The sequence below is a fragment of the Pyrus communis genome, chromosome 3 (genome assembly GCF_041283825.1).
Source record: "Pyrus communis isolate YQ-2024b chromosome 3, ASM4128382v1, whole genome shotgun sequence".
Lineage (NCBI taxonomy): Eukaryota > Viridiplantae > Streptophyta > Magnoliopsida > Rosales > Rosaceae > Pyrus > Pyrus communis.
Genome location: NC_142567.1, coordinates 3,767,894 through 3,793,293, shown reverse-complemented (window position 1 = coordinate 3,793,293; position 25,400 = coordinate 3,767,894). Strand labels below are relative to the sequence as shown.

At 37.5% G+C, this 25,400-nt stretch overlaps 3 protein-coding genes and 3 pseudogenes across 7 annotated transcripts; 3 read left to right on the top strand and 3 right to left on the bottom strand.

Annotated features, from left to right (window-relative positions):
- Positions 1–4,281: 4,281 nt before the first annotated feature.
- On the top strand, positions 4,282–4,817 carry LOC137714582 (epidermis-specific secreted glycoprotein EP1 pseudogene; annotated as a pseudogene).
- Positions 4,818–9,923: 5,106 nt separating this feature from the next.
- LOC137714583 (EP1-like glycoprotein 3 pseudogene) lies at positions 9,924–10,671 on the top strand (annotated as a pseudogene).
- Positions 10,672–12,455: 1,784 nt separating this feature from the next.
- On the bottom strand, positions 12,456–15,982 carry LOC137714694 (EP1-like glycoprotein 4; annotated as a pseudogene).
- Positions 15,983–18,048: 2,066 nt separating this feature from the next.
- LOC137715719 (epidermis-specific secreted glycoprotein EP1) lies at positions 18,049–19,580 on the bottom strand. The gene has a single exon (XM_068455060.2). It carries the CDS (start codon positions 19,549–19,551, stop codon positions 18,229–18,231), a length of 1,323 nt encoding a protein of 440 aa, XP_068311161.2. The 5' UTR covers positions 19,552–19,580; the 3' UTR covers positions 18,049–18,228.
- Positions 19,581–20,229: 649 nt separating this feature from the next.
- On the top strand, positions 20,230–21,849 carry LOC137716257 (EP1-like glycoprotein 2). The gene has a single exon (XM_068455683.2). The coding sequence runs from the start codon at positions 20,325–20,327 to the stop codon at positions 21,693–21,695; it is 1,371 nt and encodes a 456-aa protein (XP_068311784.2). The 5' UTR covers positions 20,230–20,324; the 3' UTR covers positions 21,696–21,849.
- Positions 21,850–21,911: 62 nt separating this feature from the next.
- Positions 21,912–25,051, bottom strand: LOC137716258 (uncharacterized). Of its 5 annotated transcripts, XR_015960489.1 has the most exons (8): positions 24,849–25,050; positions 23,904–24,072; positions 23,769–23,817; positions 23,560–23,686; positions 23,199–23,269; positions 23,021–23,093; positions 22,430–22,549; positions 21,912–22,295 (listed from the first exon to the last, which is right to left on the bottom strand). XR_015960489.1 is itself a non-coding variant. In XM_088690686.1 (7 exons), the coding sequence occupies exons 2-7, from the start codon at positions 24,064–24,066 to the stop codon at positions 22,220–22,222; spliced, it is 609 nt and encodes a 202-aa protein (XP_088546812.1). In that variant the 5' UTR covers positions 24,067–24,072; positions 24,849–25,051; the 3' UTR covers positions 21,912–22,219. The 5 variants fall into 5 exon arrangements, 4 of the variants coding, with proteins under 4 accessions (XP_088546812.1, XP_088546814.1, XP_088546813.1 ...); XM_088690686.1 differs by lacking the exon at positions 22,430–22,549 and having other exon boundaries at positions 21,912–22,335; positions 23,011–23,093; positions 24,849–25,051; XM_088690688.1 differs by lacking the exon at positions 22,430–22,549 and having other exon boundaries at positions 23,011–23,093.
- Between the last annotated feature and the right edge of the window lie 349 nt (positions 25,052–25,400).

Sequence of the window (25,400 nt, the reverse complement as noted above, 5' to 3'; positions counted from 1 at the left end):
TATGAAAAGTAACCAAAATTCAAAATAACATAGCATTGATAATATTACATATTCCCAATAATTAAAATAATTGTTCTCGACGAGTTTTCATATTTTGAAACCGTTGCATAGTATATATATGCTAATTGTACAAACTAAAACAAATTAGGCAATTGACACACCCTGACTGAAATCAAGGCATGACCCTGATCAAAAACAGGGTGTGTTGGCCGTCACGTGACGGCCAGCACGCCCTGTTTTCGGTCGAGGTGTGTCAACAATAGTTAAGAGAAATTGCAAGACATCAATTTAATCATAATTTATAAACAAAAAATTGTAAGAGGAATTGCGAGTAAAATACATACTTTGGGTTGTTGACCAATTAATCAATGTCTTTTCTTTGATGGAATGAGGGAATAATGGAATTCTTTAATCTGCAAAAAAAAAAATATATATATTTGTTAAATTAATTTACAATTGCAGATGACAACATATATGAATTAGCAAATTGCAAAAAAATTGAAAGTGACAACTTTGGAGATTTGAAGTTCATACCTTTGAGGATCATAGAAATTGAAGACTGATCGAAAAGCAATATACATAGATCAACTCTAACCCAGACTGGCAGACTGCAGTCGGTTAAAAACTTGGAGAACCTCAATTTCCTTCTTAATGTTAGATCATGTTGTCTCACGTGTGAAGCCATACAATCACATGTGCTTCATGTCACTCAATTTGTGTTATCCATATGTTAGGCTTAAAATTTACCACATGTAAAGATGCGTGTTGCGACAAAACAACCTTATTATTGAGTATAGGATTAAAAACCAGGATGCAACTGACATCCTAAAAAATAACAAGTTAATCTACCGGCAAAGAAGCCGAGATTGTTCATCATATCCATTTACATTAATTTTATAGATTGTGGGCTGGTTAGGATAGGTTGTGACCAATTAAAATAAACTTGAGTCTAGTCAATTGTTTGTTATGTCAAAATGTAAGATGGGCATGACTAAACGTGATAAGTTATGAATCCACAATATAGTGGATTATCTAACATATCCTTCTACATGAGTTACAAATCATGTCTTACATGTCCTGCCAATCCAATCTTATTCTAAGACCCAATATTATCCAACCCACCAAACGGACCCTAATAGTCTTTAAAAACCACAATTTAATGAGCGACTCAAAGTGTCATTTTTTCATGAACGACTTGAAATGTCATTTTTTCGTGAACGACTTGGAGTGTCATTTTATTGCTTCTGAATTTCTTTCGGTATTTTGGTGAAGGATGTGACATTACCATTAGAATTTATAAAGTCAATCATTTTGAAAAAAAGAGATATGCTTGCTTATTAGCTTGATTTTTAAATCATAAGTGTGCACTTATACGACATTCAATCCTAACCATAACATATTTAAGTCAACGTATTGTAGTGCAATAAGGATAATAATAACAATAGTAAATTTGAGAAATAAAGATATTAAAAATTGTGTTATAAATGTCTTTCATCACACATGACATAGCACATTCTTCTTCTTTTTTATTTTTTTTATTTTATTATTATTATTATTATTATTTTTTTTTTTTTTTTTTAAGTTGCATATCCTTTCAAAGAATGAGGATCCTCGCTGAATTTTCTCTGTAAGGATCCTGGGAATCTTCACATTACATTCGTTCATCATACATCGTGTGGTCAGAAATCATTGAAATTTTTTTATTTAAAATTGAATATAAACAATACATAACAAAAATTGGTTGCACAATGTGTGATGAACAAATGTGATTGGAGAATTATGCGAGGATCCTCTCTCCCTTTCAAAAGGGTAGCATACTCTTTATTGAATAGCTTTATTTGCCGTTGATGTTGACTTCATGAGCTAAAAGGGAAGTCATATAGATGAAAAATATTAAAGATGCGAATATGTTTTATGTTTTAACATTTGAAGGAAGTTTACTTTAAATTGTTTAATACGTGAATATATTTGATGAAATAGAACACGCGTCGTATGACTTCTCCAGCCTCACAACATTAACATTCAAGAAATTATTCTACTTATATGAAAATTATAGATCAACACTTATATTGAAGCAACTTATTAAAAATGATTTTTTTATTATACAAACGTATCAACTAATGATTTGTTTCTAAAAACAAAGATTCCTTATTTAGGAAACAGTCAAATATTTTTTTTTCTTTCCAAAAAACTGTTTGCTCAATCAATATTGTAGTCTTTACTTTGTTCAAATAACTAGGATGATCTATTTGATGACTATTTTGTTTCTAGTTTTCAATTTTTGTTTTGTTTTGTTGATAAAAGAAAAGTAAGCAAGAGAAATGAGAAATTGATAAGGGTGAAAAAGGAGACCATGAAGGAAATGTGTATGAACGACACAAAAAGTAAAAAATAAAAAATAAAAAAATAAAAAATAATAATAATAATGAGTTATTCCCACATCCAAGTTTTTGTTTTCTTATAACTTCTTCATTTCTACTTCTTCCTTTCCTCATTTATTATTGTATTTTTCCTTTGCTTCTAGAACCAAAACAAAAAAAATTTAAACTAAAAAAAACATTTCTTATTAAAAAAGCCCTAATATTTTAAAAATAATCGTCGACCTTTGTGGCTTTTTCGTAAATTGCAAGATGCGTGCATGTCTCCAGTCGTCGTTCTGAGAGTTTGACTTATGGTATTGGTCGGTGATTGATAAGTTGCATGAATTACACGGAGGTGGCTTTCGGCTTAATAAGACGTGGTTTTAATCACCTACTTATCAGCCACGCTTATCTGGTTGACAAGTTATCAAAAAAGTGCTTATATTCGCACCAAAAATCAAAAGTGCTTATCACGAAAAAGAAAAAGGATTCGGAGCTGAAAGTGAAGTCCAGTAGCTGGCGAGCCCCACCGTGATGTCGGCAAGCACGTGAGGTTTTACGAGAGTACGTAATGCAGAGAAAAATTTACACGACGGTGAATTATTGGTGTGATATGCAAGTGGTTTTTTATTATAATAGTGAAAATATGTAGAGTCATTTTATGACAATGTGGTGCGAACTTTATTAGTGGTTAATTTAACATAATTTATTGTTTGACAAAAAAAAAAAAAAATATTGGTTTAATATAAAATTAAGAATAATGTTAGGGATACTAAATTTTTAAACCAAACTTGTAAACTAAATAATGTATTATCAATATAAAATAAACACGTTAATCAACACTTGAGTAATAATCTAATCATCGACCACCATATCATTTAGTTTACAAATTTGGTATAAAAAGTTGGTCACCCTACCATTATCGTAAAACTAATACCTAGAAACCCATTAATAACAAAAGAATCATGTCAACAAAGTACAACTAACTTGATATTGGTCATCCTTACTGGTTTATCTACCCTTCCTAATCTTAATTCCAATAAACCTAAATGATGGACAATTCTAAGGGTAATCATTTATTAGAAATCCAAATGTAGAATCAAATACTTACAAAGATTGATATTTGACATGGCATATAATTGAATTGAAATTACCAAAATACTTCGCAAATATTCATAGCCATCATAAACCTTAGAAAATAACTTAGTTACAAATAGAAATAAAAATAAAAGGAAGAAAGAACCCGAAATTCATGGCAAGGCACGTTACGAAGCTCTTCTCCACGAATTGCTATAATGGTCTAGTTATATGGAGAGAGAGAGAGAGAGAGAGAGAGAGAGAGAGAGCTTGAGATGCTTTATTTATACTAGAAAATACCCTAAAAAGTCTGGTAGAAACTCTCTGAAAACAAAACAAATTCTTAAACAAATAATTACACGAATTAGGAAAGAAATCCTTCTTGACTTGAGAAACATATCATATGTCTGCACGCTAGTTTGGGGTTGTTCCATCTTCTAGAAAATTCGGAAAAAATAGAAAACTTTTATCTCTATGTCTTAGCTTTCCAGGCGTATATCGCAAGTTACTAGGAAATATCAAGAAGGATTTCAAATCCTTATTTTCCACAACTGCACAATTATGACAGGAATGCAACTTCCACTGGATTACCTTGCAAAACTAGAATGTTTGGCTCCATAAGAAATTATGAAATATGTACACAATGATCTTCAACCTCCTAACTTTCTCCTTCAGTTGGCCTTGCATAAAAAAAATCTTCCGTATTTCTCACCAAAAAAAAAAAAAAAGAGTTGTAAATGCACAACTTAGCTGGATAGAGAAAAGAAAAGTAACAAGGTTGTTTTAAAAACCAATTCCTTTACAAAACAATATTTAACATGAAAATATAAAAGGTAATGCACCTATGATCAACATTGCTCTCCTCTCCCTATTCTTTTTTTCACTCATTGCTCATTTCTCAAGCCCAAGTTCCCGCAGATCAAACTTTTAGGCATGTTAATGAAGTAGAATTTGGGGATTATGTTGTAGAGTATGGTGCATACTGAGTTTTCTTTTTGGTAACTTGATCCCTTCAACATTGGCTTCTACGACACTACCCCTAGTTCTCTCTCTTGCCACACGAATGGGTAATGCCACATACGGAATCACTCTTTCGTTGGGTTAGGGAGGACAAACGTGGAAACCCAGGTGGCGAAAATGCCACCCTCACGTTTGGGACGGATGGCAACCTTATTGGCCGATGCTGATGGCTCAGTGGCTTAGCAAACCAACTCTGCCAGCAAAGGCGCAGTGGGCTTGAAGTTGCTCCCGACGGGGCAACATGGTGCTTTATGACCCCAAACGGAACTTTGTTTGGCAAGGTTTGACTACCCTGCATATACTTAGTTGGTGGGTCAATCTCTACGAGTCGAGGGAGTGAACATGGAGATAGAATTCTAGGTTTTGGTGAATATTGTTCTGATATTATTCTTCTCACATAGAGGATATAAACTTATACAATCTCTCACAAACTAGGAAACAAGTATCCCAAATCCACAAGGATATCAATTACATAACTTTATACCCAAAAATAACTCTACATTCCTTATTCCCTAAGATTGACTCACGCAACACTCCTCCTCAAGTTGGTGCGTAGATATCACCTAGGCCCAACTTGTTAAATGAGTTTTGAAATACTCTGTCGCCACCGCATGAGTTAACACATCAGCTAACTGGTCTTCAGATCTTACATATGGAATATCAATTAACTTAACATCCAACTTCTCTTTGATAAAATGTCTATCCACCTCAACATGTTTTGCATGATCATGCTGAACTAGATTATTAGCTATTTCTCGCGCAGCCTGATTATCACAATATAATAGCATCCCTCCATGTGGCTTGAACCCAATCTCTGTAAGAAGAATCCTCAGCCATAATAACTCAAAAATCCCATGTGCCATACCATGGTGTTCGGCCTCTGTTGTGGACCTAGCAACCACATTCTGTTTATTGCTCATCCAAGTCACGAGATTTCCTGCAACAAATGTAAAGTACCCTAATGTAGAGCATCTATCAGTAATGTTTCTAGCCCAATCAACATCAGTGTATCCTTTTACATCCAAATGCCTATGTTTCCTGAAAATCAATCATTTTCCAGGTGCACCTTTCAAATAACTCAATATTCGCATTACTGCAGCCATGTGATCCTCACTAGGAAAGTGCATAAATTGACTTACTACATTAACAACATATGCAATATCTTGTCTCATGAGAGACAAGTAAATCAACCTTCCTACTAACCTTTGGTATCTTTCCCTGTTTGCTGGAACCTGGTCTGGGTAAATCGCCAAATGATGATTTTGAACTATAGGTGTTTCTGCTGGTTTACATGCTAACATCTTTGTCTCAGACAAAAGATCGAGAACATACTTCCGATGAGATAAGTAAATACCATCCCGGGAACGAGCAACTTCAATTCCCAAGAAGTACTTCAAACCTCCTAAATTTTTCAATTCAAACTCCGAAGAAAGATACACCTGTAGTATCTCCATCTCCTCTGTATCATCACTAGTGACTACCATATCATCCACATATATTATCAACAAGGTAACCTTTCCTTCCCTGAGTTTGATAAACAAAGTGTGATCTGCATTTCCTTGTCGGTAACCATATTTCTTCATCGCATCAGTGAATCTTTCAAACCAAGCCCTCAACGATTATTTGAGTCCGTAAAGAGCCTTTCGTAGTCTATATACTTTGCCTACTCTATTTTGCACTTCATATCTAGGTGGAAGCTCCATGTACACTTCTTCTTCTAAGTCTCCATGTAGAAAAGCATTTTTTACATCAAATTGTTTCAACGGCCAATCAAAGTTAGCAGCTAAAGACAAAAGAACTTGTATAATGTTCATTTTTGCTACCGGGGCAAATGTTTCCTGATAATCTACTCTGAAAGTCTGTGTGTACCCCTTAGCAACCAACTAGTCTTTTTCCTTGTGGTAGTAACACCATGCTCCAAGTTCTATTTTTCTGTAAGGCCATCATTTCGACCTTTATTGCTTCTGTCCATCTAGGATCCCACAAAGCTTTTTCCACTTTTGGTTGGAATTTTGATTCCATCCATTGTATTCACCAGGCTTGATACTTGAGAGACAGTCGATGCTTAGAAAACATACTTTGCAATAACATATTTAACTTTTCCACCCGGAGAATACTTGTCAGGAGGTTTCCCACGATTTTGTCTAAGAGGCAATACATAAGTACTTTCAATGTTAGTCAAATTATGAGCTTTGTCAGATTGGGATAAACTTACCTCATGGATATCCTTAGGCACATGGACGGGTACAACTAGATGAGGGTTATTTTTTGAAGTGTTTGGGCTGTCCAAACTTTGAGTTAAAGGTCGTAGCTCACTGCTGCACGGTCCATTTTGTGCGCTGGGCTCAAAGAAGCCTTCAGCCATTAGGCCTACCTGCTTGATCATCCAAACTCAGTAAGCCTAGATTGGGCTCACCATGCTGTCCGGCTTACGGTCACTCATGTTGCTGGGCTCACGATCACTAAAACCATTGCTAGATCACTAGAACTCATTGCTAGCTGGCAGATGCTACTACAGCAGGTGTCACGCTCACAGTGGCTATCCACCTGCCTAGTTGGAAGATCAATCCAACTATAATCTTCATGTGTGCTCTTCCCTTAAGATTATAGTAGGTGTGTTCAGTGAGAAAAAACATCTCGTGCTCGGAAAATGTAACATCCATGGTGATATACATACGCTTGGTTGGTGGGTGATAACATCGGTAACCCTTTTCCTGACCATTAAATCTTAGAAAAATACATCGAACTACACATGGATCCAACTTACTACGCTGATTCTTGTGGAGGTGCACATATGCCACACAACCAAAGATACATGGTGACAAATGAAGGGAAAATGGTAATGTCACATGGTCAGCAAAAACTTCAATAGGAGTGCGAAAATTAAGCACTCGAGAGGGCATTCGGTTCATTAGATAAACGGAGTATCTGACAGCATCCGCCCAATAGGAGTGAGGAACGTGTGCACCAATGAGGAATGCTCGAGTGGTTTTCAAAATATGTCTATTTTTGTGCTCTGCGACACCATTTTGTTGTGGGGTTTGTGGGCAATTAGCCTCATGAAGAACGTCGTGTTCCTGAAAAAATTGAGAAAGTTCAATATTGAGATATTCCTCGCCATTATATGACTTGAGAACCTTAAGGGGAAGAGAGTATTGAATTTTAACCATGCAGTAAAACTGGTGAAAATTTTGTCCAACATCACTTTTATGTTTCATAGTATAAAGCCATGTCATTTTGGTGCAGTCATCCACAAAGATAACAAACCAACGAACCTCCGTGATTAGTAGCTACTGGAGAAAGCCCCCCCACATCAGAATAGACTAACTCAAAAGGAACTATTCTTTTATTGAAACTCAAATGATAAGAAGTACGATGACTTTTTGCAAGAATGCAATCATTACATTGGAAATCGGAGTTTGAAATGCCATGACATAAAGATGGAAGCAATTTTTTCAAATAATCAAAAGATGCATGCCCTAATCATGACATAACCAAATTGTCTTATTCTTGTTCGGATGGCTACTGCGCACTTGATTTACTCGGCTTGCCGATACACATCCACATAATATAACCCTCTCCTCTTAGTAACACGCCCAATTATCGCCCGATTTTGGATATCCTGAAGTAGACAAAAAGTGGGAAACAACACAATCTAATTGCTCAGTAACTTGACCAACAAAAAGTAGATGATTGGATAATGACAGAATAAATAGTGCGTTGTGAATAGAAAAGATGAAGTAAAGGAAATAGAACCCGCTCCCGTTACAGGAGCAACATCACTGTTGGCTGCAATGACATCTTCTTTAGACGGTGAAGTCATGTGATAAAATAATGATGCGTCATAAGTCATGTGGTTTGTAACTCCAGAGTCAATTATCCAATCAGTGTCTCTTTTGGTGAATGTTATTAAAACAATACTGATTTTACCTAAATATTTCGAGTTGTCATCCATTGAAATTTGATTGATTAAGGATCGAAGTAGACCAATTTCATCTTCCTTGGACACTATCTCTGAAGTCGGCTTTGTATATTGGGCTGCCATCATTTGGTTGGACGGATTGGGCCCTGGTTGACTCGCTGCAATAGTAGTAACCTTTTTTTCTATTAGGCTTTGGGCCCAACTTGGCCCCCTGCTGCACTTGACGCTGCTCCTGGTCCAACGGCTGCCACTCGGGCTTGTCCTGTCCATTTGTTCCCTTGTGCCTTTAGCTCATTCTTCCTTTCCCAATACCATTCTAGGTAACCATGAATTTCAAAACAGGTCTCCTCAGTGTGTATTGTTCCATTACAGTGATTGTAATGGAGTTTGTCTTTATCGATATCCTCCTGGGTACGGAATGATCAAGAGTTTCCATTAGACGGTGGACGAGAACTAGGCGCCTTAGTTGCCAAAGCCATAGGGGGTACTGCCATGGTAGTCTTTGTTCTTATCATAGTAGCCTACCTTTAGGATTCACGTCGTACCAAATTGAAGCATTCTTCGATTCCGGGGATAGGTTTCATCCTTAGAATCTCACTCCGAACTTAGTTAAAACCACTATCTAATCCAGCAAGAAAATCGTACACCCTATCATTTGCAAGTTCTTCTTTACGAGTTTTCAAATCCACTCCATACACTATACGGAGATGACGTCTCTTGTCAAAGTCCTGCCACACACCCTTTAGTCTGGTGAAATACATATTAATTAGACGACCGTCTTGTCTTGTCCGTGTAGTCTTACACTGGAGTTCATAGTATTATGACTCATCAAAACCATCATAAAACATCTAGGTGACACTCTCCCAGATATCTTTGGCCGTGGGCAAGTCTATAAAGAGGCCAAGTAGGTGTGGTTCCATGGTTTTGAGCAACCACCTGCGCTCAATGGCATCTTCAGTTGACCACTTCACTTATCCTGGATCAATCGTCGGGATTTTTCCCTTTAGATAGCCTTGCTTACCGAGACCTAAAGCGTGTACCTCTATCATCTTCGACCAAACCTTGAACTTCGAGTCGCTCAATCGAAACCCGAATGGAATGGCATTGATGTTGGTAGACTCGCCTTAGACATACACATGTTGCATGGGAATTATAGCACCAGTTTTTACCTCTGCCATTGCACAGACAGATTTGGAGGTTGTTTTGGTTTTGTTGTAGCTTTGTTGATTCCAAAGGCTACAGGGTTTTGATTTTTGGGTTCAAGGTTTGATGAACACTAGAGTTTTGACGACTAGAGTATATATGTGGTTAGGGTTTTTCAAGAAGAGACAGGTTGAAACCTGCTCTGGTACCAAGATAGAATTCTAGGCTTTGGTGAATATTGTTGTGATATTATTCTTCTCACATAAAGGAATATATAAACTTATACAATCTCCTACAAACTAGGAAACAAGTATCCCAAATCCACGAGGATATCGGTTACATAACTTTATGCCCAAAAATAACTCTACATTCCTTATTCCCCAAGATTGACTCACGCAACAATGGTAGTCAGCCAGCTGTTAGTGAAAGAAAACTCAGATGGTCCTTACAGCTTGGTGATGGAGCATAAGGAATTTCCTATGTATGCTGTAAGGCAAGAGCTCTCCAAAGCCGTTACTCTACCCAATATTCTCCCAAATGGCTGGTTGTTGAGAAGGGGTCGTTGGACATTGTGACATTAAGTTGTTCCTCGTTGTCTCAGATTGGTTATGCCTATGACATTTAACTTTTGAAAATCTCCTTGTTGCAAGACTCAAATACAACGGCACATTGACATTTCTCAGGCTTGGAATTGACGGAAACATCAAGCTTTGCACTTACTATGAAAATGTGGATTGGGTTGCATGGGAGGTGACCTTCAATCTATTCGAAAGAGATTCGTGCAAAAGTGAATACCAGTTGCCGGAGCGATGCGGGAACTTCGGTCTTTACGAGGACAGCCAATGTGTTGTGTGTCCATCCTCTAAGGGATTTTTGGGTTGGAGCTAGACTTTTGAGCCTGAGAAGCTAACTTCTTGAGTTATGCAAAGAGCTTGCACTGCTACAAAGTTGAAGGGGTTGATCACTTCTTGAGCAAGTACCCCAGAGGACCTGCTACAAAGGAGAGTGATTGGGCTAAGAAGTGCACTTCGGAGTGTTTGGGCTACTTCTACAACCAACATATCAAGGTGTGGATAACTTATGATCTCAAAACCTGAACAAAGTTGCAATTCTACTCACGTGGCTTGCATCAAGGCACCTAATTACTGATGCCTCGGCTTAGACCGATTACTTTTGTTTGTTGCATTTCTCAAACATGTCCGTACTAAAATTCGAAATTTAAAATTCATGGAATAAACGGTTGTTTCCATACTCCACAGGAAGGATTAACAATATTCTATTATTAAAAGGGATTAAGACTAAGATTATTTGTAAACATCATGAGCTATATATCCATCAATGACGGAGTTATGAATTATTCTGTAGGTGGACTATGCTAAAATAATTAAAATTTTAAGTATGAGCCCTTAAAATCCACACAATAAACAAATAAACTCGCAGCTATATCAAGAACTAAAAATAAAGTGGTCAATAACTTACGAATTGATCAGAGAAATCAATAAACTTGCAGACTAGCTAAGAGTCAAAGAAGATCTGATTACGTCTAAGTGCCTCTTTGTCTTTGGCAAGTGGTATAGGTTATTGTTTTTAAGACTTCAAAATGTCTAGTCTGGTCTGTAATTCTGTATGGAATTAAGAAACAACTTTCATAAGTTAAGAGTGAGTGTATTGAGTGGTGAAATGTTGCAATCTACAAAGAGCCACGTATATATTGTAGTGATGACAATGAAGTTTTTAATTTAATACCATAAATTTTTATTGTTTGTTAAAGTGGTTAGTTTTTTAGCATTTAAAATACTTTTATTATTTTCTATTCTCTAAAAGAAAACTTAGGATTCAAACTTTTCGTTAGTTAGGTGGGTTAAAACCGTAAAAAATCATACAATAGCATAACTAATGAGTATTTTTAATGTTAAAAACCTCAAACCCTCCCTATGCCAGACCCCACCTTAGCCATGTACATGGCTCCACTGGTGACATCCATCATCCTTATTTACTTATTGGGTCTTTGCTTTCATGTTTAATGGTATTACAACATTATGTTAAGATTCAAAGTATCAATTACTAGAAAGAAAAATGTTACATAATTGTCAAAAACTATTTTACAATCAAGAATTACATATAATGACCTTGGTATATTTATGTTGTAAACTACTTATTATATACTATCAAACCAGATTGTTATGCGTGGATATTATTACATCACAAAATTCTCCTTCAAATTAAAAAGGTACCGGCCCTATTTTTAATGTACCGTAGATATGTTTGGTTTCAGCTATTAATTAGTTATACAGAATTTCAGATTTAGGATTACCTTGACATATGTCAAGTTATAACAGAGAATTAGTTGGATTTCTGTAGAAATTGAGACACTTGACCCTCAACTGTCATTTCCACTCAACATTTCAATGCCAGATGTGTTCAGCCTGCAAGGCTATATATGCTTAAAAACATTATTCTCATCATCGCTTCTATTAGAAAAGCAAATATATTTAACAATTAAGAATGAGTTTGATAATTATTTTGCTTTTAATTTTTACTGAGATTTAAGAAAGTATGTGAAAGGAAATGAGGAATGAAGAAGAGTGGTGGGAGGGAGGAGAAAAACCAAAGAAGAACGAATGAAAACCTTCAAAGTGAAAGCAACTTAATTAAAATAGTTATAGGTTTTCGGTTTTCGGTTTTTGGTTTTGGTACATCAGTCCCACCATCTTTTCTTTGCTTTTTTATATCCCTCATTTCTCTCATGTATTTTTTATTTATTCCAAAATAAAAATAAAAATGAATAATTATATCAAACGAGCCTTAAGGTATTATCCATGTGCAGAATTGAAACAAACTTGTTTCAATTTTTTTTTTTTATTTCATGATAATTCAACTTGGACAATGCAAAATACAATAAATTAAATGGGAAGTGATCTAGCCAAGGAACTTTAGTGGTTAGGTGCCTTGATGTAAAGCCACATGAGAAGGACTGGCCACCTTAGTCAAGGTTTTCAAATCATAAGCTATCCAACACCTTGAGGTATCTTTGTTGTAAAAGTACCCTATACACTTGCAATCCGAAGTACATTTCTTACCACAGTAGGTCTCCTTTGTAGAAGATCCCCTTGTGTACTTGCTCAAAAAATAATCAACCCCTTCAACCTTGTAGTAGTGGAAACTCTTTGGATCTCAAGAAGTTAGCTTCTCAGGCACACAACTGGTATTCCAACCAACTAGTCCATTAGACAATGGGCAAGAACACATTGGTTGTTCTCACAAACGCCGAACTCCCCACATCTTGACGGCAGTTGGCACTCAGTCTCCCAAACCGAATCTCTGTCGAAAAGTGTGAAGGTAAGCTCCCATGAATCCACTGCGCCATAGTAAGTGTGGAGCTTGATGTTTCCGTCGATTCCAAGCCTGAGGTATGTCAATGTGCTATTGAATTTGGGTACATCTAGAACGGGTATACTACCCTGCGGATACAGCTCTAAGGTTAGCTCATAACGATAACCCTCATCCTGTTCCGGGGCGTTACTCACTGTCACATTGTCTAATGGGCCATCACGAACAGTAGCCAATTAAGAGTAGGGTAACGACTTTGGGGAGTTGTTGCTCTTGTAGTACAAAAATAATCGGGTTCTTTAGATATAGATCCTTACAACTTTTATTTATTAAATAAAAATTCATCTAGTTATAAATATCCAAATAAAACCCAAATTTAAAAATGATTGCCAAATATAGAAGTAATTGACCTATAATTAGAAAATATTTACAATTTGTACCACAATATTCAAAATAATAAATGTTATTACTCACCTTAATTACAATGAAAATATAATTATTGCACATATTATTACCCCAAACACGCACATATATATGTTCAAATGTATATATTACTACCATAAGCTCAATATATATATATATATATATATGTATATGTATATGTACACATATATGGTTTACCCATGGGGTGTGCTATCCACATACCCCATTTTACTTCTCACACATCCTTTGATAATTTTTGTCCATTGATCTTCTTCAATTCATCCGATCCGACGGCCGAAAATTAAAAAGGTGTATGAGAAGTAAAGTGGGATGTGTGGATATCACACCCCTTTACCTATATGAACGTATAGTAGTACTATATATATAGTTTACCTATATATATAATATTACTATATGTTCACATATATATATATATATACATATATACGTGTGTGTGTGTGTATATATATATATATATATATAGACACACACATATACATATACATACACAGTACTAAATATATGATCAAACGTATTAAACTAATTAATCTACCTATATTTAAATTTATGATGAGCAAATAACATATGTTTTGGAGGTAAATTAATATTGAATCAAATAGCATTCTTTTATTTCATAGGTAATTTATTTTCCTTGTATTATTACATATATTTGTTATTTGGCACATTTTATTATTATAAGATATATGTACAAATAATAGGTAAATTAATCTTGAATAAAAAACAATTGCTTCATTATGTTAATAGGATGTTTATGGTGTTTTTAGAATTTAAAACAACAAATTATTTGAATAAGAAAAATTCATTTTGAACGAATTATGGTAAGATAAGATAGGATGTTTGTGGTGATTTTAGAATATTTGTGATATTATTTTCTGAACTAGTTGGTTAATTAAATACAATAAAAATTAGTAGAAGAATGTTTGATCAAAAGTTTATAAGTTATAGATGTTTGATTAAAAAAATTTCAAATTTGAGGCATCTATATCAAAATGCCCCTAGTTTAATTAAAAACAATATGGGTATAGAGAGTAAGTTGAGTATAAAAAGAAGTTATATATGTTCAATAAAATTTCCCCTTCTATTTCTTTTTAGGGAAATTATTTGTTATTTTATTAATTAGTATGGTCTCGATTATGATATTGCTTGGGCTTGAAATCTAGTACTTGGACCCATAAGAAATAACCAAGAAGAGAGGATTGTGAGTCTTGACCCAATAATGAATATTTAATCGAGGAGACATTCTTAGACCAAAAATGGAGTGCCAGCGATTCGACCAAGTCATAATAGAATTGGAATTGTGAAAGGATTAGATTGTGATAATGGTTCGATCGAATTTTGGTTGGGTTAGGACTGTTGAAAGATCAGAATGGGTTCCAAAAATCAAAATTTGTGGCTGATCAAATGAAATGAATTGAGCGACTAAGTAGACTAGGTTCAGAATTTTAGTCCAAGTCAAAGTGGCCAAGACTAGATAGGGATAGAGTCTAGGTAGGAAAAGGATTTGATGAGATAAATCACGGATATCGTGTCGAGAGTCATAGTCCTAGTAGGATTCTACTTCAGCAGACTTGATCATCACGAAATTATAGCTTGATGGATCCTGCTTGAAAAAGAAGCCAAACACTTGCAGTCCGAAGTGCACTTCTTAGCACAATCGTTTTCTTTCACAGCAACTCCATTAGTGTACTTGCTCAAAAAATGATCGACCCTTTCAACTTTATAGTAGCGGAAACTCTTTGCATCACATGAAGTCAGCTTCTCAGGCGCACAACTCTTGCTCCAACCCAATACCCTTAGAAGAAAGGCATGCAACACATTGGCTGTCCTCACAAAGGCCAAAAGTCCCATAATTTTCTGTGTCAAAAAGAGCGACCGTCACCCTCCATACACAGAAATCCACCTTGTCCATGTACTGAAATCCACTTTGTCGTTGTAAGTGTATAGCTCGACATTGCCATCGATTCCGAGCCTGAGGAACATTGATGTGCTGTTGTATTTAACTTGAGCTAGATAGAGGGTTCCGCTACTTGAGGAAGAGTTGGCCACTAGATACTCTAGGGTTGGGTCATAAGACCCTCATCAGGAGCACTATTTAATGTCACTTGGTTCAATGTGCCCATTGGGGAATTGCTGCTCTTATAGTACAAAGGCAACTTTTTGGGCTCGATCACCAAGCTGTAAGGTCCATCTTTGTTTTCTTTCTCAGATACACGCCAAATAATCTTGCCCTTTGAGTTGTAAAGCATCACATGTTGCCATTCGGAAGCAACTTGAAGCCTACCACACCTCTGTCGGCGGTGTTGGTTTGCCACGCTACTTTGCCATTGGCATGGGCCAAGACGAGGTTTCCGTTAGTACCAAATGTTAGGATGGCATTTTCACCTACCGGTTTCCCCGATTGGATTCCCAAACCCACCGGAAGAATGCCTTCGAACGTCTGAAACCCATACGAAGAGCAAGAGTGAAGGCATTTGGGGTGCTGTTGTAGAAGCAAGTTGGAAGCGGGAGGCAAAGGGAGCAAGCCTACGATAGCTTGCATGATATTCTGTAATAAAAGGCCCAAATTTTCCTTCGTTGACAAACTTGAAAGTTTGATTTGCTGGAACTTGAGCGTGAGCAATGAAGGAAATAGAGAGAAGAGAAATAAGGAGAGCAATGACTACGTGGTGAAGGTTGGGGACTGCATGGTTTATGTTGTAGGTCGTCTATTTATAATTTTATATATTAATCCATGAGGGCTAACATAGTCATTGAACGAGTGTTTAATCTCTTACATAGATTGGACTGTGCATTTATGCTCAATCCCCGGGCAATGGGGCTGTCCAATCCCCCTCCCCAGCAAAAAATTGCTCCAATCCTCGGGCCATGGAGATTTTTAGGTGTGGAGTTGCTCAAAGTCTTTAGATGCCAACTTTGATCAATGGAAACCGACCCTACATTTTTGTACCAACACACGATTCTGATATATGGATAAACTTTCAAAATACTTTATGAATCACCAACTGTTTGAGGGAATTGTGATCAATATATATTCAGGTTTTTCAATATCCACCGGAGTATAGTATAAGTTCAAATTTTTCATCTCTAAATCTTTGACAGTTGAATCATTACTCGCACATCCAGTCTTTTACCTATTCGGTGCATAGCATACACAAGAAAATAGTAAATTTTCTTGAAAACTATATGCAACTGCTATTTGGTCAAATATGTAGCAACTACCCGGGAGCATTTGGTGATAGACAATGTATTCCAGCTACAGGCCAGGCTCCAGCACACTGCATTAATCCATTTCTGCATGTTGTATGGTTTGAAGTTTCAACTAAGGAACACAACTACCTACTGATGCACGCATGCATGTGTTCCACCAGATAACAATTCGTTGCTCCCTAACAACTTTGACCGTGTACGTCTAAGCAAACAAAAAGTTTGAATACCAACCACTTTCCATAAATATAACAGATCTTATCCACACAAAATCTAGAAACTGAGATAACCGATAGGTTTGGACAGTTAATATACTTTAATTTTAGCAATATGCACGAGATTCTGCGTTCAAAGAAATGATGAGATGGTCCTACTCCTACACCACGAAGTTTGTCTATGCGGCTATGAGCCTATGCCACTAGTTCATTACCACTAATTCTCAAGTCTGTAGTGGTCCAACATCATACAGTTGTCAAGAGAGTTAACTGGATTTGTTGATGAATAAAAGTTGGACCAACGAATGGTCGATGAAGGTGAACTCTAATGGCGTGCTCCGGTCAACACGTGGAAATGTTAGATAATCTGAAGGGAAAGAAAAGTATCGAAGGGCACCAGTTTGGTACTAGCCGAAGAGTCATTGATGTTTAAGCTAACTAAGAGTGATTCAGAGGTTACGCGGGTACGTAGTGCTTAGGGTTGTAAACAGTAATTACCTGTACACGGTATATAGTGACTTTCCTTTTACATGGAATGATTCACTGCTATTGTAGCTTTTTAGTTCAATAACACAATGCCATGTGTAATCTCCTTTCTGCACAATATTACATTCTTGGATTAGAACACCACAGTGGCAATGAACCCCCCCCCCCCCCCCCCCTCTTCTATGTACGTTAGGGAAAACCCTCCCATTGGTTATTGGAATAGTCAATAGATGGTTGCCATGTGTCGAGGCTACCACTTATTTGGGGTTGATCATGTGAATCGGCAAGAGTGGCTTAGGAAGGATATATACTTCATTAAGTTCCTAAGTCATGGTTCTTTAGTAGGTTCCTAAGGCATGGTGCTTCCACGAGTTCCTAAGACATGGTGCTTCAACAGGTTCCTAAGTCATGGTGCTTCAGTAGGTAGTAAATACTCACTAGCTTCATGGTCGATCATAAAGGTTACAACCACCTTCACTTTTCATATGGGGAAGGTCCGTTTGATATCTAAAAACAGCTCAGACAAGTGGGGAATTTTGGGGTGGACAAAAAAAAAAGTTTGGTAAATCCGGATCTAAATGTTGGCTAGGTTAGCATCCTGTAGTAAGAGGAATAGTTATGAACCCTGTAGATTATCCCCTTTTAAAGGAGAGAGGGGGGGGGGGGGGGGGTGGTGGTGAAGGGAGGCCCTAATTGGAAGAAAAAACCCGCAACTCCTTTACGTTATATAAATTTAATAGTAGACGAGAATTTAAGAAAAAAATTCTTTATATTTATAGCATTGGATAAACCCTTTTTTTTTTTTTTTTTTTTTCCAATATCCCATTGCATGAATAATTGATCCAGATTCTAAGAACAACAATGTCTTCGAATAAGTATGAGTAATCAAATGAAATAAAGCAGCTCAATAAGACCCCATACCTAGAGCTAACATCATATAACCCAATTGAGACATTGTAGAATAAGCTAAGAAAACAACAAAATACACACTAGATTGTCATTCCACATTCTACATTCTCCCTGTGGCCTAGTGGTTAGGTGCTTTGATGTAACCCACATGCGTGGAATTGGCAACTTTGGTTAAAGTTTTCAAATCATAAGCAATCCAACACTTTGATGTGTCTTGGTTGTAAAAGTAGCCCAAACACTTGCAATCCAATGTACACTTCTTAGCACAATCACTCTCTTTGATTGAATCTCCCCTTGCGTACTTGCTCAAGAAATGATCAACCCCTTCAACTTTGTAGTAGTGGAAGCTCTTTGGATCACAAGAAGTTAGCTTCTCAGGCTCACAACTCTCACTCCAACCCAACAGTCCCTTAGACGATGGGCAAGCAACACATTGGCTGTCCTCACAAATGCCCAACTTCCCGCATCGCTCCGGCAGTTGGCACCCGTTTTCCCATCTCGAATCTTTATCGAAAAGCGTGAAGGTCACCTCCCATGCACCGTAACGAACTACCTCATAGTAAGTGTGAAGCCTCAAATTTCCATCCATTTCCAGCCTAAGGAATGTTGATGTGCTGTTGTAGTTGGGTCTAGCAAGAATGACATTTCCTCCGGAGGTTGAGTTTCCCGCTACATAGTCCAAGCTCAAGTCGTAAGCAAAACCCTCATGAGCATCCGGCGAACATTTCAATGTCACGTGGTTCAATGAGCCCTTTTGGACGGTAATCCATTTGGAAGATGTGAAGTAAAGTGATGGTCGTGGGGAGTTCTTGCTCTTGTAGTACATAGCCAAACCTTTCGCCTCCATCACCAAGCTATAAGACCCGTCTTCGTTTTCTGCCTCCGATGCTCGACTCACAAGCTTGCTTACTCCCCCGGCACGCAGAGATTGACCCACCAACAAAGTGTTTGATGGGTAGTAAAAACTTTGCCAAACAAAGTTACCCTTTGAGTCATAAAGTACCATATTGCCAGTTGAAAGCAAGTCGAAGCCTACGACACCTTTGTTGGCGGTGTTGCTTTGCCAAGCCACTCGGCCATCGGCATTGGCCAAGACAAGATTCCCATCAGTCCCAAATGTGAAGGTGGCATTTTCGCCGACAGGTTTCCCACGGTTGGCTTCCCAAACCCAATAAAACTGCGACTCCGACCGCCTCAAACCCATGCGTAGAGCAAGAGTGAAGGCATTTGGGGTGGTGTTGTAGAAAGCAAGTTGGAAGGGGGAGGCAAAAGGAGCAAGCATACGATAGCTTGCATCATATTCTGTAATGAAAGGCCCAAATTCCCCTTCATTGACGTACTTGAAAGTTTGATTTGCCGGAACTTTGGCTTGAGCAATGAAAGCAAAGAGTGAGAAAATGAACATGGAGGGTAGTGACATGGTTAGTTGAGGGGAAGACATTTTTCGGTGGTTTATGCTGTAAAGCTCTGGGAGCAAATATTTATATATATTGACAAATTTATAATTTGATTTTTTAACAAACAATATTATCTACGCTAAAAGGAAGAGAGTAGGCTTAGCCTTCTAATGAGCTAACAATAACGTGGTTCAAATTCGTCTTTGGCGATAATCGAACTTAAGACCTCTTACCTATAAGTGAAGAAGAATACCACTAGATCGTAGTACTAAACTATCTGCAATGCAAGTGATAAGCTTGTCTGGACGCCAAGCTTGAACTATCTGCAATGCAAGTGATAAGCTTGTCTGGACGCCAAGCTTGACTTGTGGTTGCCCTCGCAATGCAAGTAGATATGTCTTACATTAGCGCATGTGGATTGAGTCAGCAAACAGGATATAATTTTGTTCTGCATCTTAAAGTTGTCTCCCCAGCCGACCTTCATTGACTTGTCATCTAGTACCTTCTCTCCCTGAAGGTATATACCTTACACATTTAGAGCATCCAAGTGGCATCAATTACAAGTTATTTTCGCACTCATCTTTCTTATCCTATATTCTCTTTTTTCTAGTCTTGAATAAATTATACGAGAATCAAGAGACGTAAACAAGAAGCAGAATGCAGTAGGAAATAGGAGTGTGAAAATCACCATCTATTTTAAATGATGTGACAACGTTTTATTTAACAAGTACATTTGGTGATCCTGACCTTGTTGATATACTCTCACTAGAATTACCTTATATAATCCTCCACAAGAACGAGTAGCAAATATCACTAAATGGCAACTAAGACTTCACATTCAGCTGTTTTCCTTTTCTCCTTCATTGCCATCCTCTTTGCCATTCCCATTGAAGCCCAAGTCCCTACAAACCAAACCTTCAAATTCATCAACCAAGGCGAATTGGGAGGCGGAATCGTAGAATACCATGCTACCTACCGCGTGATCCAAACAAATTCCCACACCTTCTATACACATCCTTTCGGGTTATGCTTCTACAACACCACCCCACATTCTTACATATTCGCTATCAGAGCCGGTGTTCCCAAGGATGAAGTGCGGTGGGTCTGGGATGCAAACCGGAACCACCCGGTTCGCGAGAAAGCCACCCTCTCTTTTGGTAGAGAGGGAAACTTAGTCCTCGGAGAAGCAGATGGGACTGTTGTTTGGCAAACCAACACAGCCAACAAAGGTGTCACGGGCATCAAGTTACTTGGAAACGGTAACTTGGTTCTCCATGACAAGAATGGAAGATTCATATGGCAAAGCTTTGATTACCCTACTGATACTCTTCTACTGGGGCAATCCGTCACAACTAATGGCCGTAACAAGCTTGTTAGTCGCAAATCTGATATCGATGGCTCTGATGGGCCATACAGTATTGTTCTGGACCACACTGGGTTCACTATGTACTTGAACAATAATGGCCAGCGTCTTATCTACGGCGGGTGGACAGGAACCGACTACGGAAGCACTGTAACCTTTGATTTTGACATTATGAATGGTTTCGATGATGGCATTGCTTATGAGCTTGTGCTCACTGTAAACCAGGACATTAATGCTCCACCGCCACCACCACAAAGCCGTAGGCACCTCCTACAAGTTCGTCCCATTGGCAACGGACAACAAATCAACCTTAACAAGCTCAACTACAATGCTACATACACATTTCTAAGACTCGGGTCTGATGGCAATCTCAAGGCCTATACTTACTATGACAAAGTGAGAAACATGAAATGGGAAGAGAGCTTTGCATTCTTTTCGAGCTATTTCATTAGAGAATGTGCATTGCCATCTAAATGTGGTTCGTATGGGTACTGTAGTAGGGGCATGTGTGTGGGGTGCCCCAGCCCGAAGGGGCTTCTGGGTTGGAGCAAGGGCTGTGCAGCACCAAAGTTGGGACAGTGTAAGAGTGGGGCAAAAGCGAGCTACTACAAGGTTGCGGATGTTGAGCACTTTCTGAGCCCTTATTTGGATGGGGGAGATGGTCCAATGAAGGTCGGAGAGTGCAAGGCCAAGTGTGATAAGGACTGTAAGTGCTTAGGGTTTTTTTACAGGGAAGATACCTCTAAGTGTTTGTTGGCACCTATGCTTGGGACTCTTATAAAGGACGTGAATACTTCGGTCGGTTACATCAAATATTCAAAGTAGATATTCGATAATTTTTGTGTGTGGTTCCTTCTGTTATTGTACTTAGTAAGTTGCTTTATGTAATGGCTGGCAGAATAATCCTTTCATAAATGGCGCATAAACTACATCAGCCTTAATTTGGCAGATTAGTTGCAATGAATAACTAATTACCCGACTACGAGCATCAAATATGCAGTTCTATCAGAAGAATGTAATGCTATAAAACAATGCAAAGAATGTACTGCAATTTTCTTTATTAAAACCATCATTGTTTTCTGACATAAGATCAATTTAATGGTATACATGATACAGAAGCAGGCGAGAAAATGTACCAATTGTATGCGTTGAAACTGCTATAAGCAATAAGATATCAAAGCTGCACCCACAAGCAAGGAGTTGGTGATGGGTAATCTCGTATGCACCATGATAGACAGCATATTTCAATGTTCTCTCTTTTTCATCCAGTATCAGTCATGAAAGAGGGGAATTTGCAAACTTTATGACAAGTCATGAAACTTCCCTCAGCTTTTTGTAATCTTCAAGGCTTAACAGCGAATCCTTGACTTTGAGCCAATCTGCTGGCTTTGGCATGATAATGGCAATATATCCTTCTCTATCTGCCTGGAATGGGACAAATAAGTATGAAGAATGAGCCACCAGCCTACAAACCGCAGCACTAGTATAAAGAACTAAAACTACTATCAAAAAGTGTAAAAAAGAAGACGCTAAGTGAAAAAGAAAACGCAAATCAATACATGTGATGGCCTGATGCCCTGAGAGGGTATCTTTGGATGTAAAACTGTAGCATGGATAAGAGAAGAAGCTTGTGGTGTATTTTCAGTCCCACAAGTCCAAGTTACTTAGGAATTCTAAGCCTACACCATCACAACCGTCAATGCCAATCTTAATCAATCATAAGGTTCAGAAACCATCCCAAAACATTCAATCAATAGAAGTAGCATGCATTGACTCAGATCAAACAAAAGCTACCCAAGGTATGTTCAAACACAAAATATCTTCATGGTATTTCAGTACCAAAGGAATGATAACCCCCCACCTCTCTCTCTCTCAGCGTTATTTGCCTGAAATGTATATCATTGTTCTTGTGTTAGCATTTCTCATCCTTTTATCAAGCGCAGTATCTAGTCTGTAGGCACTAAACGATGTTTTTACATATACAAACATATGGAAGTATAGCATCACAGTTACAGGCGTTAAGTACAAAAAAAGGAAATATGCTTAATCCTACCTACGTTGATTCCATTTAACAATAATGACTCCAACAATACAGATCTATACAGTAAAATCTGACAACTGCTAATAAAAGGATATTAACTGATTCTTACTGCTGAATTAAGCAAATCTGGCTGCTTGATTAACCTATCATTCACTTCCAATAGTGAGCCTTTTACACAACACCTGTCAAAAGAAACTACAACTTCAAACCTCATATATGGAAAGGAGCTAAATGCAAAATAATGAAAACCGAAAGACGAAGAAAGCAGAGACAAAATAGGTTTCTACCTCACAATATAAGTAGCATCATTGGTGCAAACTTTACACAAAGCTGAGTTGGACTCCAAGTGTTGTGCATTCTGCGTAAGAACAATTTTCATATATTACAAAACCACAACATAAGAACTGACACCATGCCGCATCAAGTTTAAGACTCCACAACCTAAAATATTATATACTAAAAGAGAAAAAAGCATAGCAATTACAGATTATGCAAATGAACTAGAATGATAAAGAAATCATTCAGAAAATTAAAAGAATAAACAAATAAATTCTACAAGCTACTAGCTCAGAGAGAGAGAGAGAGAGAGAGAGAGAGAGAGAGAGAGAATTTAATTTCCCTCTTTGGAATTAGAGAAAGGAAAGATACCTTCTTGCGTTTTCCAGTAACCTTTATCCCACTGCGATCAGATTTCCCAACATTGAAATCAACGGCCGTGATACCCCCTTCTTCCTTAAGAGCCACATGTGTTGGAGCCAAGCCAATCACACACAATCTTGCACATAAAAGTACGATTTAAAGAACAATCAAACTTCACTGTTGATATGAAACAAAACGAAAAAGGTTGGCCTTTGTACCCATTGGCATGGCGATAAATGTACTGGTCATGTCCTGGCTTCATAAAATCTGGAGACAAAACAGATGTTTTAGCATTAGACAAACAGTTGTGCTATTTTCTTATTAGAAAATCAAATGAACACATTAGGAAGAACCTGGAGCAAAATAAGAGACAAAGTTGGATTCAACAGAAGAGGGAGGGATGAGAGGCAGATCTTCTGCATTGGGTACAAGAAGCCTACGCAGCTCGGGGTCTTCTATTTCATGTTCCTTTTGTTCTTGTGCATTGTTTGTTTCATCACCAATGTATTCGTTCATTGCAATCTAGCATGGCGAAGAAAAAATGAGACTTCGAATTTTGTACAATTGAAATAGAAGATTAAGATATTCTGGCATCTGCCTAACTATCCTAATGTTGAAGCAATGTTTCGATTATGGACTTGGGAACATGAACATCATCGCCAAGCCAGGTGTTTCCACTTACTACTTAAGTTTGCTTTACTACTATCAGATTTTTTTTTTTTTTTTTTTTTTTTTTTTTGAAACTAGTGTATCCGAGTCTTTGACCTGACTAATCACTAGACCACCCCCCCTGACCCCACAACATTTGGTGGGCGAGAAACTCTAACATTTGCTAGGTGGGTACCGTGGGAGAGAGTCGAACCCCAGACCACTTGGGAGTAAACCAAGTACCTGAGCGCTAGACCAACAACTCTTAGGTCTTTATCACTATCAGATTACGATTAACAATAACAGAATTATTCATCTTATGTTCTAAAAAGGAGAGATACCTCTAGTATCATTATCTAGTACTAGGGTAGATTTAATTTTCCTTTTTACTCATGATTTCTTCTTCAAAAGCACTGATACTTTAAAAATGCCAATGCAAATAGATAAATTAAAAAAATAATTAATTAAGAAAAACTGTATTAGCTGCTGAATTGAGGCGAAAGTTAGCAAGCATTACAGAAAAGTTTGGAACTTTCACCAAACAATATCCCAGAAAATAAAAAACAGTACGAAAAGAGACTATATATGAATCTATATATACAAAGAAGACAATTAAATCCAGAATTTACAGATAGGGGGCAGAAGATTACCAGAAAATTTAAGTATTTTCCCGAGAAACGAAGAGAAAGTGTTCGATAAGTTGAAGAATTGTATGGCAACGAAGAGTCTGGAGACTTGGAGCTGGGGAAGGAAGGAAGTAGGGCGGGGAAATTTTGCCCGGACTTTACTCCGTGAGGCGCAGCGACGTCGTTTGAAGGGGTTAAACCCTAACGACCACTTTTTCTGGGGGTTTATGTTTGGTTGCTTTGGTTTGGGCTTCTTGATAAAGTCTTTAGGTTTTTTTCTTGTCGGGCTTGGGCTTCTTGAGCAAATCATTAAATTTTCAAATTCTGTCTTTGAGTATGAAGTTGTTCGTGAAAAAGTACTCCCTGAAAATACGACATGGCAAGTGCTTTCATATAAAAAACAGTTCACTAGTTTGGCTTTTTAAAGATTTAAATAGGACTCGATTGGAAGTACTTTATCTATACTATGATATCGTGTGTTGTTTTTAAACCTATAAACACCAAGATCACCACCACACGTCCATGAAAAGAGACAAAAATTAAGATTGAGAAAAAGCAAAGTGAAAGAGAAAAATT

Excerpts from the sequence above, each read along its gene's own strand:
- LOC137715719 (XM_068455060.2), bottom strand. The coding sequence starts at position 19,551 with ATGTCTTCCCCTCAACTAACCATGTCACTACCCTCCATGTTCATTTTC.
- LOC137716257 (XM_068455683.2), top strand. The coding sequence starts at position 20,325 with ATGGCAACTAAGACTTCACATTCAGCTGTTTTCCTTTTCTCCTTCATT.
- LOC137716258 (XM_088690686.1), bottom strand. The coding sequence starts at position 24,066 with ATGAACGAATACATTGGTGATGAAACAAACAATGCACAAGAACAAAAG. Across the intron at positions 23,687-23,768 it reads ATTTATCGCCATGCCAATGG|ATTGTGTGTGATTGGCTTGG; the intron begins GTACAAAGGCCA and ends TTTATGTGCAAG. Across the intron at positions 23,270-23,559 it reads TTACTGGAAAACGCAAGAAG|AATGCACAACACTTGGAGTC; the intron begins GTATCTTTCCTT and ends GTTCTTACGCAG.